Source organism: Cuculus canorus, chromosome 12 (genome assembly GCF_017976375.1).
Source record: "Cuculus canorus isolate bCucCan1 chromosome 12, bCucCan1.pri, whole genome shotgun sequence".
Taxonomy (NCBI): Eukaryota; Metazoa; Chordata; class Aves; order Cuculiformes; family Cuculidae; genus Cuculus; species Cuculus canorus.
The window spans coordinates 2,246,184-2,259,290 of record NC_071412.1 but is presented as its reverse complement, the minus strand read 5'-3'; the positions used below and the strand labels follow the sequence as shown (position 1 = coordinate 2,259,290).

At 41.9% G+C, this 13,107-nt stretch overlaps 1 protein-coding gene across 1 annotated transcript; it reads right to left on the bottom strand.

Annotated features, from left to right (window-relative positions):
* Positions 1-921: 921 nt before the first annotated feature.
* Positions 922-11,587, bottom strand: PYGO1 (pygopus family PHD finger 1). The gene is made up of 3 exons (XM_054077803.1): positions 11,392-11,587; positions 6,849-6,934; positions 922-5,121 (listed from the first exon to the last, which is right to left on the bottom strand). The coding sequence occupies exons 1-3, from the start codon at positions 11,438-11,440 to the stop codon at positions 4,000-4,002; spliced, it is 1,257 nt and encodes a 418-aa protein (XP_053933778.1). The 5' UTR covers positions 11,441-11,587; the 3' UTR covers positions 922-3,999.
* Positions 11,588-13,107: the final 1,520 nt, after the last annotated feature.

Here is a 13,107-nt window from a genome sequence, read left to right as displayed (position 1 = left end):
CATATGTTAAAAAGGCGCTACATTTGAACACCACTGATTTTGTAAAAATCTCAAACCGTAAAAAGCATTTCACTTGCAAACATAATAGGCTCTGAACTGCAAGTACTTTGTAATGTTCTTGCCTGTGTGCATGCAGTTCCACCGACTTTGTTAATTCTCACATGCTTGCAGTTAAGCCAAAAGAATGCAATTACAAAACTGGTTCTCAGACAAAAAACTTAAGAGGTCACAAAGTATATTCTTCTTTGAGCAGCCCCAAAAATTATAGTTTTAAGAAGGGTAAACTTTATTACTTTTTTCCTAGTTTCTTTCATCCGAAGACCTGAAATAACAGCTAGGCCTCTAAACACCCTTTGGAAGTAAAGCATTAGTCCAAGCTTCTGAAAGAAGAGATTGAGGCACAAACAGTTAACCTACTTGTCTCAAGTTGTAGCAGAGATCAGTAAAACAGCCAGAAACAGAATTTTTGATGCCTATCCTCTAGCCTATATGCAGCAGTCACTTATCCTGACAGTAATAAAACAAGTATTTCAAGTAGCAAATTACGTATTTTCTCATTTAAAACTGGTCTCTGGAAAAAAAAACCACACTAAGTATTAAGGACAGTTCAATCCAGTTTATATCTATTTATTGTAGCCTGGACGGGGGAAAAAAAAAAAAAGAGAACATTTTGGGCAATATAGGCTGCATTTCTGACCATGACAAGGAGCTATTTCAGAGGGACACCAGCATTTCCCACAAAAACATTAAGGTTTGTAAGATTTACAAAATCTTAGCAATATTTTTGGTGTGCAGCACCAGTACAGTCTAAATCACTAGCAATGATAGAAGCACATGATAATTCAATACAAATCGCTTCAAGTAGAGTATTACAAAACCCCTCACTTATTCTAATCAGCCCTCCCTCCCACCCACCCTTCTATAACTAACTCCTAATTCTAACCAGCTGACATTTTCCTAGTACTTTACTAACAAAACATGATTTTTGTTTTTTTCCCGTGCATACTTGAACTACTACTAGTCAATACATGCAGAGAAAACCAAAGTATAACCCTCTCTCTAGATAAAGAGTCCAGATATGCCAACAGTGTATCAGTAGGGCAAAGATACTGGCTGGATGACTTTTGGAGATCCTAATCAGTCATATCTCTATGATCAGTGTGATAACAAGCTTGGTTTTGTTGCTCACTTGTTTTTATTTGATATTTTGTAATTGGCACTTGCTAATGCCTTGAATTTGTAGGTTAATAAACACAGAAAATGTACTGGGTTACAAACCCAACATAGAACTGGTTTAGAAAAACTGAAATAATTTGTTGGAATAAGTTTCACAAATACAGATTTTAAGGCTTTATAAAATGATACTCCAGTTGATTATAAGTTTGTAAGAACACTATGTTTAAACTCTAATGTCTTGCTAGCTAATATAGAAAACACTTGCCTCACTTCATGTAGAGTTGAATAGAAGATTAAGAAATACATGGCTATTTTAAATACAATGTATGCTGTGAAATGTTCAAACATTAATTGCACTGCTGAGAACAAACACCCAAAACACCCTCTCCCAACAGGAATGGGGCGTGGAAGGGGGAAAGGTGAACAGCACACTTGTGTAACATCATCAGAACCGTTGTTGAATTTTCACAAAGCAAAATGTTTTATGCCATTGACATTGTGGTAGGTCTGAACCAGCTCCCCAAACTTCACAGTGCAAAGTGTTGCAGAGATTAAATTGATTCCCAGGGGAACAGATCTACCTAAAGAAGGTTTGGTTTAATTTCTACTTTAAATATCAAAAGCAAATTCTAACAGTCAGTTGGTCGTTAGGAAAACTAGTAAAGAACAAATCTCCCTAACTGAGGTTGCTGCTTGGTTGTTTTTCTGTTATTTTCAAATGTCACACTTCTAACAAAACAGGATTAAGTTTAGTCTCTGTACTAAATAAAGCAAATAGTGATAAAAACAGAAGCCCTGTTTATCTGCCTTATGCTTTCTTTACATCTGTACACAGGAAATCCTCAAGATATTAATAGTGTCATTTACACTTTAGACATTATTTCCTTTTTCCTGATGAAAGGTAAGACATTAAAGGAGGGCAATGTTGCAGTTCTCCAGTAAAAGAGTACATAAAACTTATCACCTTAAAAATAAACCAGTGACAGTTAAGTAGAACTGCACAGTATCTTCCAGGAAAGTACCACATCAGAGCCCATTTAAAATCCAACACAACAGTGAACCAACAAATAGGCCTTACTTTTAACTCATTAGCACAGCTTATCACAAAAGCTACCTGTTTATATAGATGACTGTATTCTGTATAGACTCCTACACCACTGATCACCACAGGCCTGAACACTTTATCACATTAAGAAATGTGACTGGCACCTGTGATGCTTGACATAGGATTTAACTGCTGATTGTTTAAAAACTAGAAGTTTCCAGCTCAGGACTGAGTACCACAAGCAAAGTCTGTAATTACAGCGCCATCTTTTATTAAATTACACAACACTTCTCTCTACAGAAACATGCATTTTCAGTTGCATACACAACTTATCATACTGATAAGGCTGAAGTTTTCAAGGCTACATGTTTCCCCACATTAAAAATAAAATAAAAAAAAAAGCAGGAGAGATTAGTTCTGAGATCAAGAATAAGATCAAATTACCCATATTTAAATAGAATTCTTAGCATCACGCATGAAGCTCCAGTGCCATTAATAGTTGTCAATAGGATATCAAGTTTAGTAAAGAAGCTAAAATTCCAATTACTTGCTCCTGATGTGACCTAAACTACTTGATGTGAAAGCTGTATTTCTTCTCCACCCCAGACTTCCCACTCCCTCACTGCAAGACCATCTGGGGCAGTGGTGGGAGTACAGTTTTAGGGCTTTGCTGGCCAAATTATCTTGCAGTTCAGAGTCTGTGCTGAGGACAATCCATTGCCTTGCACTCTCCTTTACGCCAAGCGGAGTGGGTAAGTTCAGGACAACCGAGCAGGCCCTAGTTGAAAACCCTAAAACGATGGGCTGAACTTTCCCTACACCAGTTCATTCACAATTCTCAGGGAACACCAAGGCAGGAGACGGGACCTATCAATGAGAAAGGATGAGAGGTGTATGATCGCACAACCATGACTGATGCAGAGACTATATCCTAACGTATGCGCTTAGGACAAATGAATTAAGGTCACATATGCAACCCTAGTTTTGATTTTTTTTAGATTTAAAGCACTGGACTTCATGAACTTGACATATTCTTTTTCCAATGTAATAATATTCTGTAACAATTTCTAAATACTGCAAAACATAGCAAGAGTCTTCAGTAAGTATTTGCTAAGAAGTCAAGAGAGACCATCGCCTTTTCAGGGAAATATAAATGTGTAAGACTTACTATGTTTCACTGTGTTACTAGGCATAAAGTCATCAGTTTTTTAATACTGTGTTAATGCTTTACTCCAAAAATACAAAAAAGCACATATGAAATCCTCTGTATTTACCCTAAAATAAAAACTATTAGTACTGCACATTCTTCCATGTCATCTCCTCTATATTCAAAGAAAGGATAGCAAGACCATCTGTAATGAACATTCACCCTCAAAAAGAGAAAAAAAACCCATAATGAGTACTTGTAAATGTAGTACCATTGAAACAGAGCACTAAATGCTAGCATTAGTAAACACCTTAACACTAGCAAATTTGGGGTTATTCATATAGGCACATTTTTGCCTTCAATAAAATGGTAAACGCACAACCTACTTCTGACCAATTGTCAGTAACTTTTTACAGTTTAATCAGAAACAAAAAGTATTCCATCCTGTAAAACATTTGCACATGTGAAACTAAGAGTAGAAAAGTTGAGATGGAAGTTCACGAATAAAAAAAGATGGAGAAAAAATATGCCAGCGATCAAACACAACTGATTGTCTGCAGGAAGTGAAGTACCCAATTTGTAATCAAATCTTCATAGCAAGTGTTTCACCCGCTACCAGCAGCTCAGGTGGTTAGCCATCCACATTCAGCGCAGGTGGTCCTGCAGTCTCTCTTGTACGCATCAGCTGGACATCTTTGTCAGCCATACACGTATCACAACCCCATACTGCTGATGCTTCAGCTGTAAGAAGGCCATAAGCTGACTCAGTCATGCCTGTACAGATCCGATGAAACCATTTTTGACAAGAGGCTTCGCACAGGATGGCATCCTGGTCATCATTAACTTCATGTGTACAAATTCCACACGGGTAGACGGGTTCAGAGGACGAGTGACCGTGACGACTGGGATGAAGGGGTGTTTTGTTGCTCTTTTCAGTACTGCATCCTTCAGCAGTACCTCGAGGCTGGCGGGACTTACTCTGAGTTCCATTTGAATGGCCAGCATTAGTGTTATCACCACTATTAGAATGGCTGTTATCCTGGTTTACCACATTGTTTCGAGTAACATTTTTTAGGTCACTGTTGCCTTGACTCACAACTTCCTCTGCCCTGTGATGATGCTGATGAGCAGCTGTGTTCTGGCTGGATGCTTTGCTTGCTCCTTGACTAAAGTCTTGCTTTTGTGCTGACGATTTTGTCTGGTTGTACGTGTTTGGTGGAGGAACAAAGGAATGGTTTGACTCTAGCTGAGAATTTGGGAAATTTGGATTATTTCCAGGACCAAAGTTAGATGGAACGTCAGGGTGTGGTATCTGACCAGAATGGCCAAAGTTCTCACCAGGATTTGGTCTGAAATGCTGACCAGGCATATTGACATTTTGACTTATCTGCCCACTACTATAAGGTGGCTGATTCCCAAAGCCTGGGTTATCGTGTGGTCCGAAGCTGAAAGAGTGGGGCCGACTAAACCCCATTCCCACAGGGTTTTGAGGAAGCGGATGTGGTTGGTTCCTGAGGGAGTAAGAACCACCATATGGTGAAGACACCCTGGGCAGCATGTGAGGTGGCATTCTGAAAGTGTTATAGCCTCCAAAGCCGGGATAACCAGGATTACCAAAATATGGATTTCCTGAAGGAAGTGGTTTATAAGACACGGTATTATAGTTGTCATCAAATGGATTTGCAGCTACAAGGTGGTCAGAGCTTGGATTTGGCGGTGGAGCATATTCAGAAGGAGGAGGAAACGATGATCCCTAAAAATATTTTAAATACAACATTTAAATGATTTTTAGTATTTCCCTGCAAGAGAGCCCAACCATAAAGGTCCTGGACTAGTGGCACGACTGCTAAAAAAGCTGTTCAGCTATTGTGTAAAGCTCACCCATTGTACCTTGCCAACTGCCTGAAATTTCAGTACAGAGGCAAGAGAGGCGTTTAGGCTCCAGATATCACAGTGATTTATAGTAATCTCAGTGTTTTACAAATTGTGCAGTTGCACAACCATGCTTCTGAAAAATACTACTTGATATGTGACTTCTATTTTTTAATCTCAAATACTTAAGAAAAACAACACCATAGAAAGCCATGTGTCACTAACACATGCACAAAATATTTCCAAATGTTAAAGAGTAGATTTGAAGCATATCCTTAGTTTCATTTTGGGTTCATTTTACTGAATATACATCTCATAAGACACCTCAATTCTATGAGGACATACAAACATAACATTACTATAACCCCCCAAAAAAGGTATATATAGAATATAGAAGACTGCATACAGAAATTTTCCATGTACCAAACAGAAAGGCCCCTTACCAGCCTTTGGTGACTGCGGACAGTCTGCATAGCATAGCCAGTAGGTAAAAAATGCAAGGATTTCTGGTTACAGAGCATAATCAAGTGTTTAATGCAGCCCAGAGGCTGTTTAAGTGTCATCAGGGTGGCTATACAATTGAATTTCATTCTAGACTACCCTGTGGGGAACATCTAGCTGGATCACCACAAGATGTTCACCACCTGTGCTCACAGAACATACTTCCTCCTAAAAACTAAGACAACTTTTTTTTTTTTACCTAAAAAAAATTCTGCTGTACTGCAAATTTTGCACTTGGTAAGAAAAGAGGAAACTAACCTGCATACCCTCTACAGTTATCACCATTCTAGAACACAAGGAAAGCTCCACCAAAAAGAGGTCTGAAACCCCTAAATTAACTAATATTTCTCAGAGCAGGTGTCACTGCAACCACATTAAAACAAAACAAAAGAAAACAGGTCCACATCTCAATGGAATCTGGATAGGCCTAACAGAAAGCGATTGACCTACATAAACAAAACTACTCTCACTGGGCAGTACCAAACTAAGAGATATTCTTGTTCAAAGCTGAATGAACACACAAAGGAAAATTCTGCTCTACAGATATCAAATTGCCTTAGATGCTTTGTATTCAAGCTTCCTTTTTTGGAAACAGAAACTGCACAGAAATGCCAAATTGCAGGGATTCACTGGAAAGGAGCCGAACCTGCCTCACAGCTTTTGCTTGAAAATCACTCAGGGAATACGCCAAGAGTTTGGTCAGCACATTAACAAACTGCACTGATCCATTAACCCACAAACTTACACATACAGGAATAAAAGTAAGAAGAAAAGTAGTCTCGTGGCACCTACTCATGCTGTACAGATTTCCACTGATGGTTACAAAGTCATTAAAAGAAAGTCTGCCTCAGAATCAAATCTATAAGGTAAAAACCAAGTTGTTGCAGTCTCTTTGTACTACTGTCTTTATAGGTCTCTGGCAACTCACAGAAATTAAAATAGCTTCAGTGAGAATAACTAGTATTACAAAGACTTCAGCTTCCCTGTGCAAGTAAAATATTCTGTATGAAACTGCTATTTGTAAGAATAGACTGATATTCTGAGCAATGCAAGATACATCTGAGTGCACTATTCATTAAGAAATCAAAAGAACCAAAGGGAATTTACCTGTGTATTTGCTTTGCGCTTTTTCTTATCAGGGCTTCCAAGCTGTACTCCCGGTCCGCCTAACCCATCCAATCCACTGTCACCACCTACAAAATTTCAATCAGGGCAATACTGCATTAGTTTTCTTATAGACTGTATTTTGAGTTTGCCTCTGCCTGTCACAGTGACAGATATCTATTACAAATACTGAACCTGCATTAATTTTGGTGGTTTACATTTCAAGTCCTTAAGGAAAAAAACACCTGAAGGTACAAGTCAGTACACCTCGTATACAACCATCTTACTCTGTTACCGCTTTAATGTCCTATTCATGCTCATTACACTAGGAATAAACATTTCCATTTATTTTATTTTTATCTGTCCTTTGCTTCTCAACATCTCCACTTCAGGAGTTAAATATATTTCCTGTTTGCATAATGCATAAAACTTCCAAAAGCACTGCTTAAAACCATATGCAAGACTCACCTTCTATTTAACTTACACAGACACAGCATTTTATCAAACTCACTGTACCACTACACAATATGCTATGAAGGGAAAAGCAAAGAAAAGTAAACAGTAGTAGATCAATGAATGAAAACCTGCCATGATTTTCAGACAGAGCCCACGTTTATCAGATCCAAATCTTGCCAAATGTAAGGCTTGATCAAACGAAAGGGCTCCTGCCAAAAACGAGAGGGGCTCTAGTGAACCTGCCGTGCTCTGCAGAAAACTCGCATAATAATTGAGTGTGGCTGCTCTGGTATAAAAAGAAGTAAAGAATGTTCATTTTATTGATCACTCAATCAGACTCGACTCTGAGCAATACAAAAAGATATCCATACTTCACCTAGATTCTTCCTCACCTTTCGTAACAGCGGAACAAGCTCTCAAAGTTGTATAAATTATGGCTTTCCTTCTCAGAACTCTAGTTAGATCACAGACAAAAAAAAAAGAAAGGCGGGGGGGAGGGCAGTGTTCTATTACATTCCTTATTATCCCAGCTGGCCTGTCTTCATGCGGCACAAGTGGATTTGCCATCATATAAGAACGCAAAGAAAACTCTGAGCTGAAGTATGAAAATTACTTTTGGCTGACCGGAGAGCAACACATGCTAACATACTAAGATCATTACATTAAGGAACTGTACATTACTTCATATTTTCCTAGGCCCATTAAGATAATATTTGCTCTTTAAAATATATACCTGTAATGGTAAGAAGTGGCCAATCCAACCTAATAAATTTACTGTTCTGTGCTTAAAACTAGTATTCGGAACACAAGTCAAACTTTATCCAGATGCAAGCATATAGCTGAACACACAGGTTTCTCCTTATTACCAAAGGCAACCTGAAAATAACTGTGAATTCTGAATAGCATTATGCAAAGCAGCATAGTGTATGATATTAGCCCACTCTATGTTAGACAAGTATTCCCAACAGGCAGCTAAGCCAGCTTTAGGACTACTCAGTAAAGTAACACAAAATCACTTCTCACAGGGAAGAAATGGACCTACTGTATACAAACTAAACTATCCAACAGTTAATTCAAACACTCCTGATCAAAGAAGGCCTGACAAATTTTCCACTCCTGGTATTTCTTTCCTCCTGCCCTCTTGTTTGAGGTTTCAGGTAATTTACCAGTGTTGCCTCAAATAAGAGCCCAGTTCTGCCTCTGCTTTACTAAGTTCCTTTTAGCTATGGCTATTGAAATTTAATTGTATTTTTCATTGTACCTAAGGAACATACGTGGACATCCCAAATCAACACCTATGAAATTTTAAGTCTGAATTGCAAGGACTAGGGCACGAAGTCACAATCCAGTACTCAAAGCAAACTCATGCTTAAGCACAGCACATCATGGTATAAACCACCAGCAGAGTAACTAGTATTTACTCTAAAGGAAAAAAGTCCTTTTTGCCTTGATTTAGACTATAAAATCCAGCATATATGTAGTGTGCTCTGAAGCGCTGCCATTGCATTAACTGTAGATACTAAATAATGACAGCATAAAGTTTTACACAAAGAAAGATTTAAAATCTCTCTTAAATTCCAATTCTATAAATCATACTCTTGATAAACTATTTGGTCAAAACTGTCCCCACAATTTCCATTAGCTTCTTTTCCAGCATTCCTCTATGTTTAGCATAAATTCAGTGGGAGGTTGTACTGTGAACACCATTCCTCACAACTGCACAAAACACACTCCTGTTCATAGTCCTGTACTCTGATTACATAAATAACGTTAACCACTACTAGCAAAATATTACAAATATCCAGATTTCTTTCCATAAATTCAACAACTAGCAGCACAAATATCAATAAATTTGTGATCAAGTAGAATACTGAAGATGATAGGCAAGTGCTGTTTTACAGTAGCGTAAGTTAAAACTTTATAAAATTACACATCAATTCCCTCTCCAGGATCTCATTCTTCAAGAACATAAGCATATGAATATTAGAATTCCAGTGACAAGTTCCACTGATTTTTGCATGAATTACTTACATGGGTGAAGCCATTCACATGCCTAGCTTTGTAGGATGGAGCCCTATGTTGAAAGTACAAAGCTTTTGTATTTTCAGTTCTCGCTGTGTGAGGCCAATGATTTAATTTCGCCTTACAAATTTATATTTTCCTTGTGGATTTTATAATGATTTAATTTATACATGGAAGGAAACAGAATGTTAGTGCTAGCATACCTCCAAAAATGAATAGGGGTCATTTTCATGGAGCCAAAATAAACTTTCCAGAAAGTCACTTTTGGTACCTACCTACAGGCTTTCATTAAAAGGCGTACAGAGCACTTTAGAACTAAGGATGCAAAAAATTATTTAATTGCTGGAGATTAATTTTACATGACCAAATACAATCCTTCTGGCCAGCACGTCACATGTGTAATGGACGCTGAGATAAATATATCTAACTATTCCCCTATTAAATAACAGATAAAATGTATTTCAGCCATTTCTATTTCGAAAAAGAAGAATCAAGTCCCATATTCTTTTTCACTTCACACCTCCACAGCATAGGCATTTCCAGTGTTAGCCAGAACTGCAATTTGTAGTTTTGTTTACACCTTAAAAGATTATGACTTTGCACATAACTTATGCCATACTTCACACATTTTAACATCTTTATACTCTCCAACAAGTCTTTGTCTAGGTTTTTACACGACAGATGCCAGAGTCTTTTTAAACACTGCTTTAGCTCCGTAAGAACATTCTCACAAGAAACATAAATGCCTGCATAAAGTTTTCATTATAGACAGAAAATGAGAGGGTCTGATTTCAACCAGATCTAGTGACCTTGTTCTGTGGCCCTAATACAGTAAAGCCGTTCTGATATTAAGTGGCAATTGCATGGAACTTGGTGGGCAACTCAGGCATCTGAAACCGTACGTGCTCAAATATCTGTAGAACAGGGGTTTGAGGGTGAAGGAGTCTAATGAACCCCAGTCTCCTTTGTGACACTGCTGCATATTTTCATTCTCTCATTCTCAATGTTCCAACCCAGCTGTTACCAGAACTGCTTTAGGAAACCAAACACTAAATCGACGATAAGATGCATGGCAGAAAGCGCACCTTTCCCCACTTAACTGATCATAAAAAAAAAAAAAAAAAAAGCTTAAAACATCAAGAACAATAGAATTCCAGGGGCAAAACAGGAGACAGGGAAAGGAGAAGCAGTAAATTTTAGATCTAATCATTTTCATCATGCTTTTCACCCAGTTCAGTCAGCCTGCTGCCTTCCATTATTTCATTCAGAAATGCATTTCTGTTTCTTAAGGACCATAAGGACACAAGTAGGCTGATGTGCTACTATCATTGAAGTCAGTCGCACAGCCTAAGTTGGAAAAGGCACCACGCAATGGGTATAAACTGGAAAGGGGCAGATTTAGACCAGAAATTAGGAGGAATTTCTTGACGATGAGGATGGTGAGGCACTGGCCCAGGCTGCCCAGGGAAGCTGTTGCTGCCCCATCCCTGGAGGTATTCAAGGCCAGGCTGGATAGGGCTTGGAGGAAGCGGGAGATGTCCCTGCCCATGGTAGGGGGTGGGATTGGATGGGCTTTAAGGTTCCTTCCAACCCAAACCGTTCTATGCTTGTGTCTCTTCACACATTTCACAGAATCGCGTACTTCAAGCCTCACCGGAGCCACGCAACAGCGCTAACAATAAAGAACACCATTCCGATAATTCTTCCATTTCCCGAAAAAAAGAGAAAAACAACCCCTCCAGCCCCGACCAAGCACAGGGCTGATGATCTTTAAGGTCCCTTCCAACCCAAACTCCTCCATGATTCTATGATTTACACGCTCCTCGCTCGGATATCGAACCACAGACCGGTGCGGGGTGTCAGGGACCCCAGAGCTCCCGCAGTCCCGCCCCAGCGACGGGCAGCGACACCCGCCGCAGGACCAGGGGTCTGCGAGGCCCATCCCCGCCCTCGGCGCCCTCGGGACGGGGCACGCGGGATGCCGGCCGCACGCTAACGGGACCGGCCCCGGCGCTCCCCCGCGGCAGGCCCGGGAGCCGCGGGCCCCGCCGGGGGGCTCAGGCCGTACCTCGGGCTCTTTTCAGCGCGATGGGGTCCTTCTCCTGTTCCGCTGACATGACAGACGGCGGCGCATGGCTCTGGCGGCGCGGCAGGAACCGGGGCTCTTTGATGCCGCTGCCGCCGGCCCGCGGCCCGCCCCCTCCGCCCGCGCCGCCTCCGCCCCCCGCGCGGCCCCCCCGCCGCCGCACTTTGCAAACTTTGGGCGAGGGGGGGCGAGGGGGCGGCGGGACCGGGCGGGGATCGAGCACGGCCGCCCCCGAGGGGACCCGCACGGCGCGGGGGGGATGCGCGGGAGCGCGCTGAGGGGACCGAGGGCGGGGGGGAGCTGCGCGGGGCACGTGCCGGCGCGCGCTGGGCGGGGGGGGGGAGAGAGCGCTTCCCACGGGGCGCGCGCTGGCAGCGGGGCGGGGGGGGCGCTGCGCGGGGCACGCGCCTTCTGCGGGGCGAAGCTGAGGCAGCGGGGGGGGGGGCGGTTTTGCGCGGGGCACGTGCCGGCACGCAGTGGGCCGGGGGGGGCGGGAGGTTGTGCGGGGCACGTGCCGGCGCGCGCTGGGGAAGGTGCGGGGTGGGGGAGCGCTTCTGTGGGGCGCGCGAGGGCGGGAAGGGGGGGGAAAGGGCGGGAGGGCGGTGCGGGGCAGTCGCTGCGCTCCCCGCGCGGTTTTGGCGGCGTCGCCGCTCGCCCCGCGCGTGGCTTTAGCGCTGCCTTCTCGCCTCCGGCCGCTCTTCCCCCTCCTTGTGGGGAAACCCCATCTGCACCGCAGCGCCCGTGCTGATAACAACGCGTGGAATGTCTCCGAGTGGAATGTGTGGATTGAAGCTAAAGTACAGTCAAGTTTTGTCGAAGCGGTTGTGGTTTTTGAAAGTTTGACAGAATTTTCCTTAAAACGGCGTTTTCCAGACATGGTTCCTGGAAGATGGTAACGCCTGGTGTTGGGTGTGAACTCTGCTGAGCAGATGTCTCGTCTGGAATCCCCTCTGTTCGCAGCCTCTGCTCTCTTCAAGCCGAGGTCAGGCAGAGCTGGAGCCAAAGCTCCAAACTAGCAGGAGTTATGACTGTTGCGAAGTTTCATAACACTAAAATTAGACCTTGGAAAGTAATAAATATGCATAAGATCTCCGGGAAAATGTATACACATGCATGTAAATGGGAACTATCTTCTGTAACAGCCTTTGTCTCGCTGCACAGGATTGATGGCGATCGCTCCCTCCTGTTGCCCAGGGCTGAGGACAGATGCTTGCTTTCTAAAACTCCAAAACAAGTCTTAGAGAGTTTGATTTGCCGACATTTTTGGTATCAGTACTGCTCTAGTCACAGAAATCCACAAACAGAAGAGTTCTAGTTTTGTCGTATTTAAGTAATAAAACAATGTAGGCTGCTGAAGACTGGCACCTGGCCAGCACCTGAGGGGCCAAAAAAGATTGGAGGTCAAGATAACCCTTGTTTCACGCCTTCTGTGTGGGAGAAACACTTACTGGTAACATACTGAAAAGGACAAAGTCTTCGAAGCAATGATAAAACTTTTATTTCACGATTCAGCACTGCATTGGATGCCCTTCTAACAAAAGCATCCAGTCTTAAAAAAGCAGTGGGTATATAGACTAGTTTTAAACAAAGGACCATGTAAATCTTCAAAGAATGTTTATTTTTTTTAGATTATCCAACCATGTCCGGAGATTCCCTTCAGGTCATCTCTTAGAATCATAGAATAGTTTAGGTTGGAAG

Bases quoted from the DNA above. Each gene is read 5' to 3' on its own strand.
- PYGO1 (XM_054077803.1), bottom strand. From the start codon at position 11,440: ATGTCAGCGGAACAGGAGAAGGACCCCATCGCGCTGAAAAGAGCCCGA. The intron at 6,935-11,391 runs GTACGGCCTGAG...GAAATTTTGTAG, and splicing joins CGCGCTGAAAAGAGCCCGAG to GTGGTGACAGTGGATTGGAT. The intron at 5,122-6,848 runs GTAAATTCCCTT...AAATATTTTTAG, and splicing joins AGCGCAAAGCAAATACACAG to GGATCATCGTTTCCTCCTCC.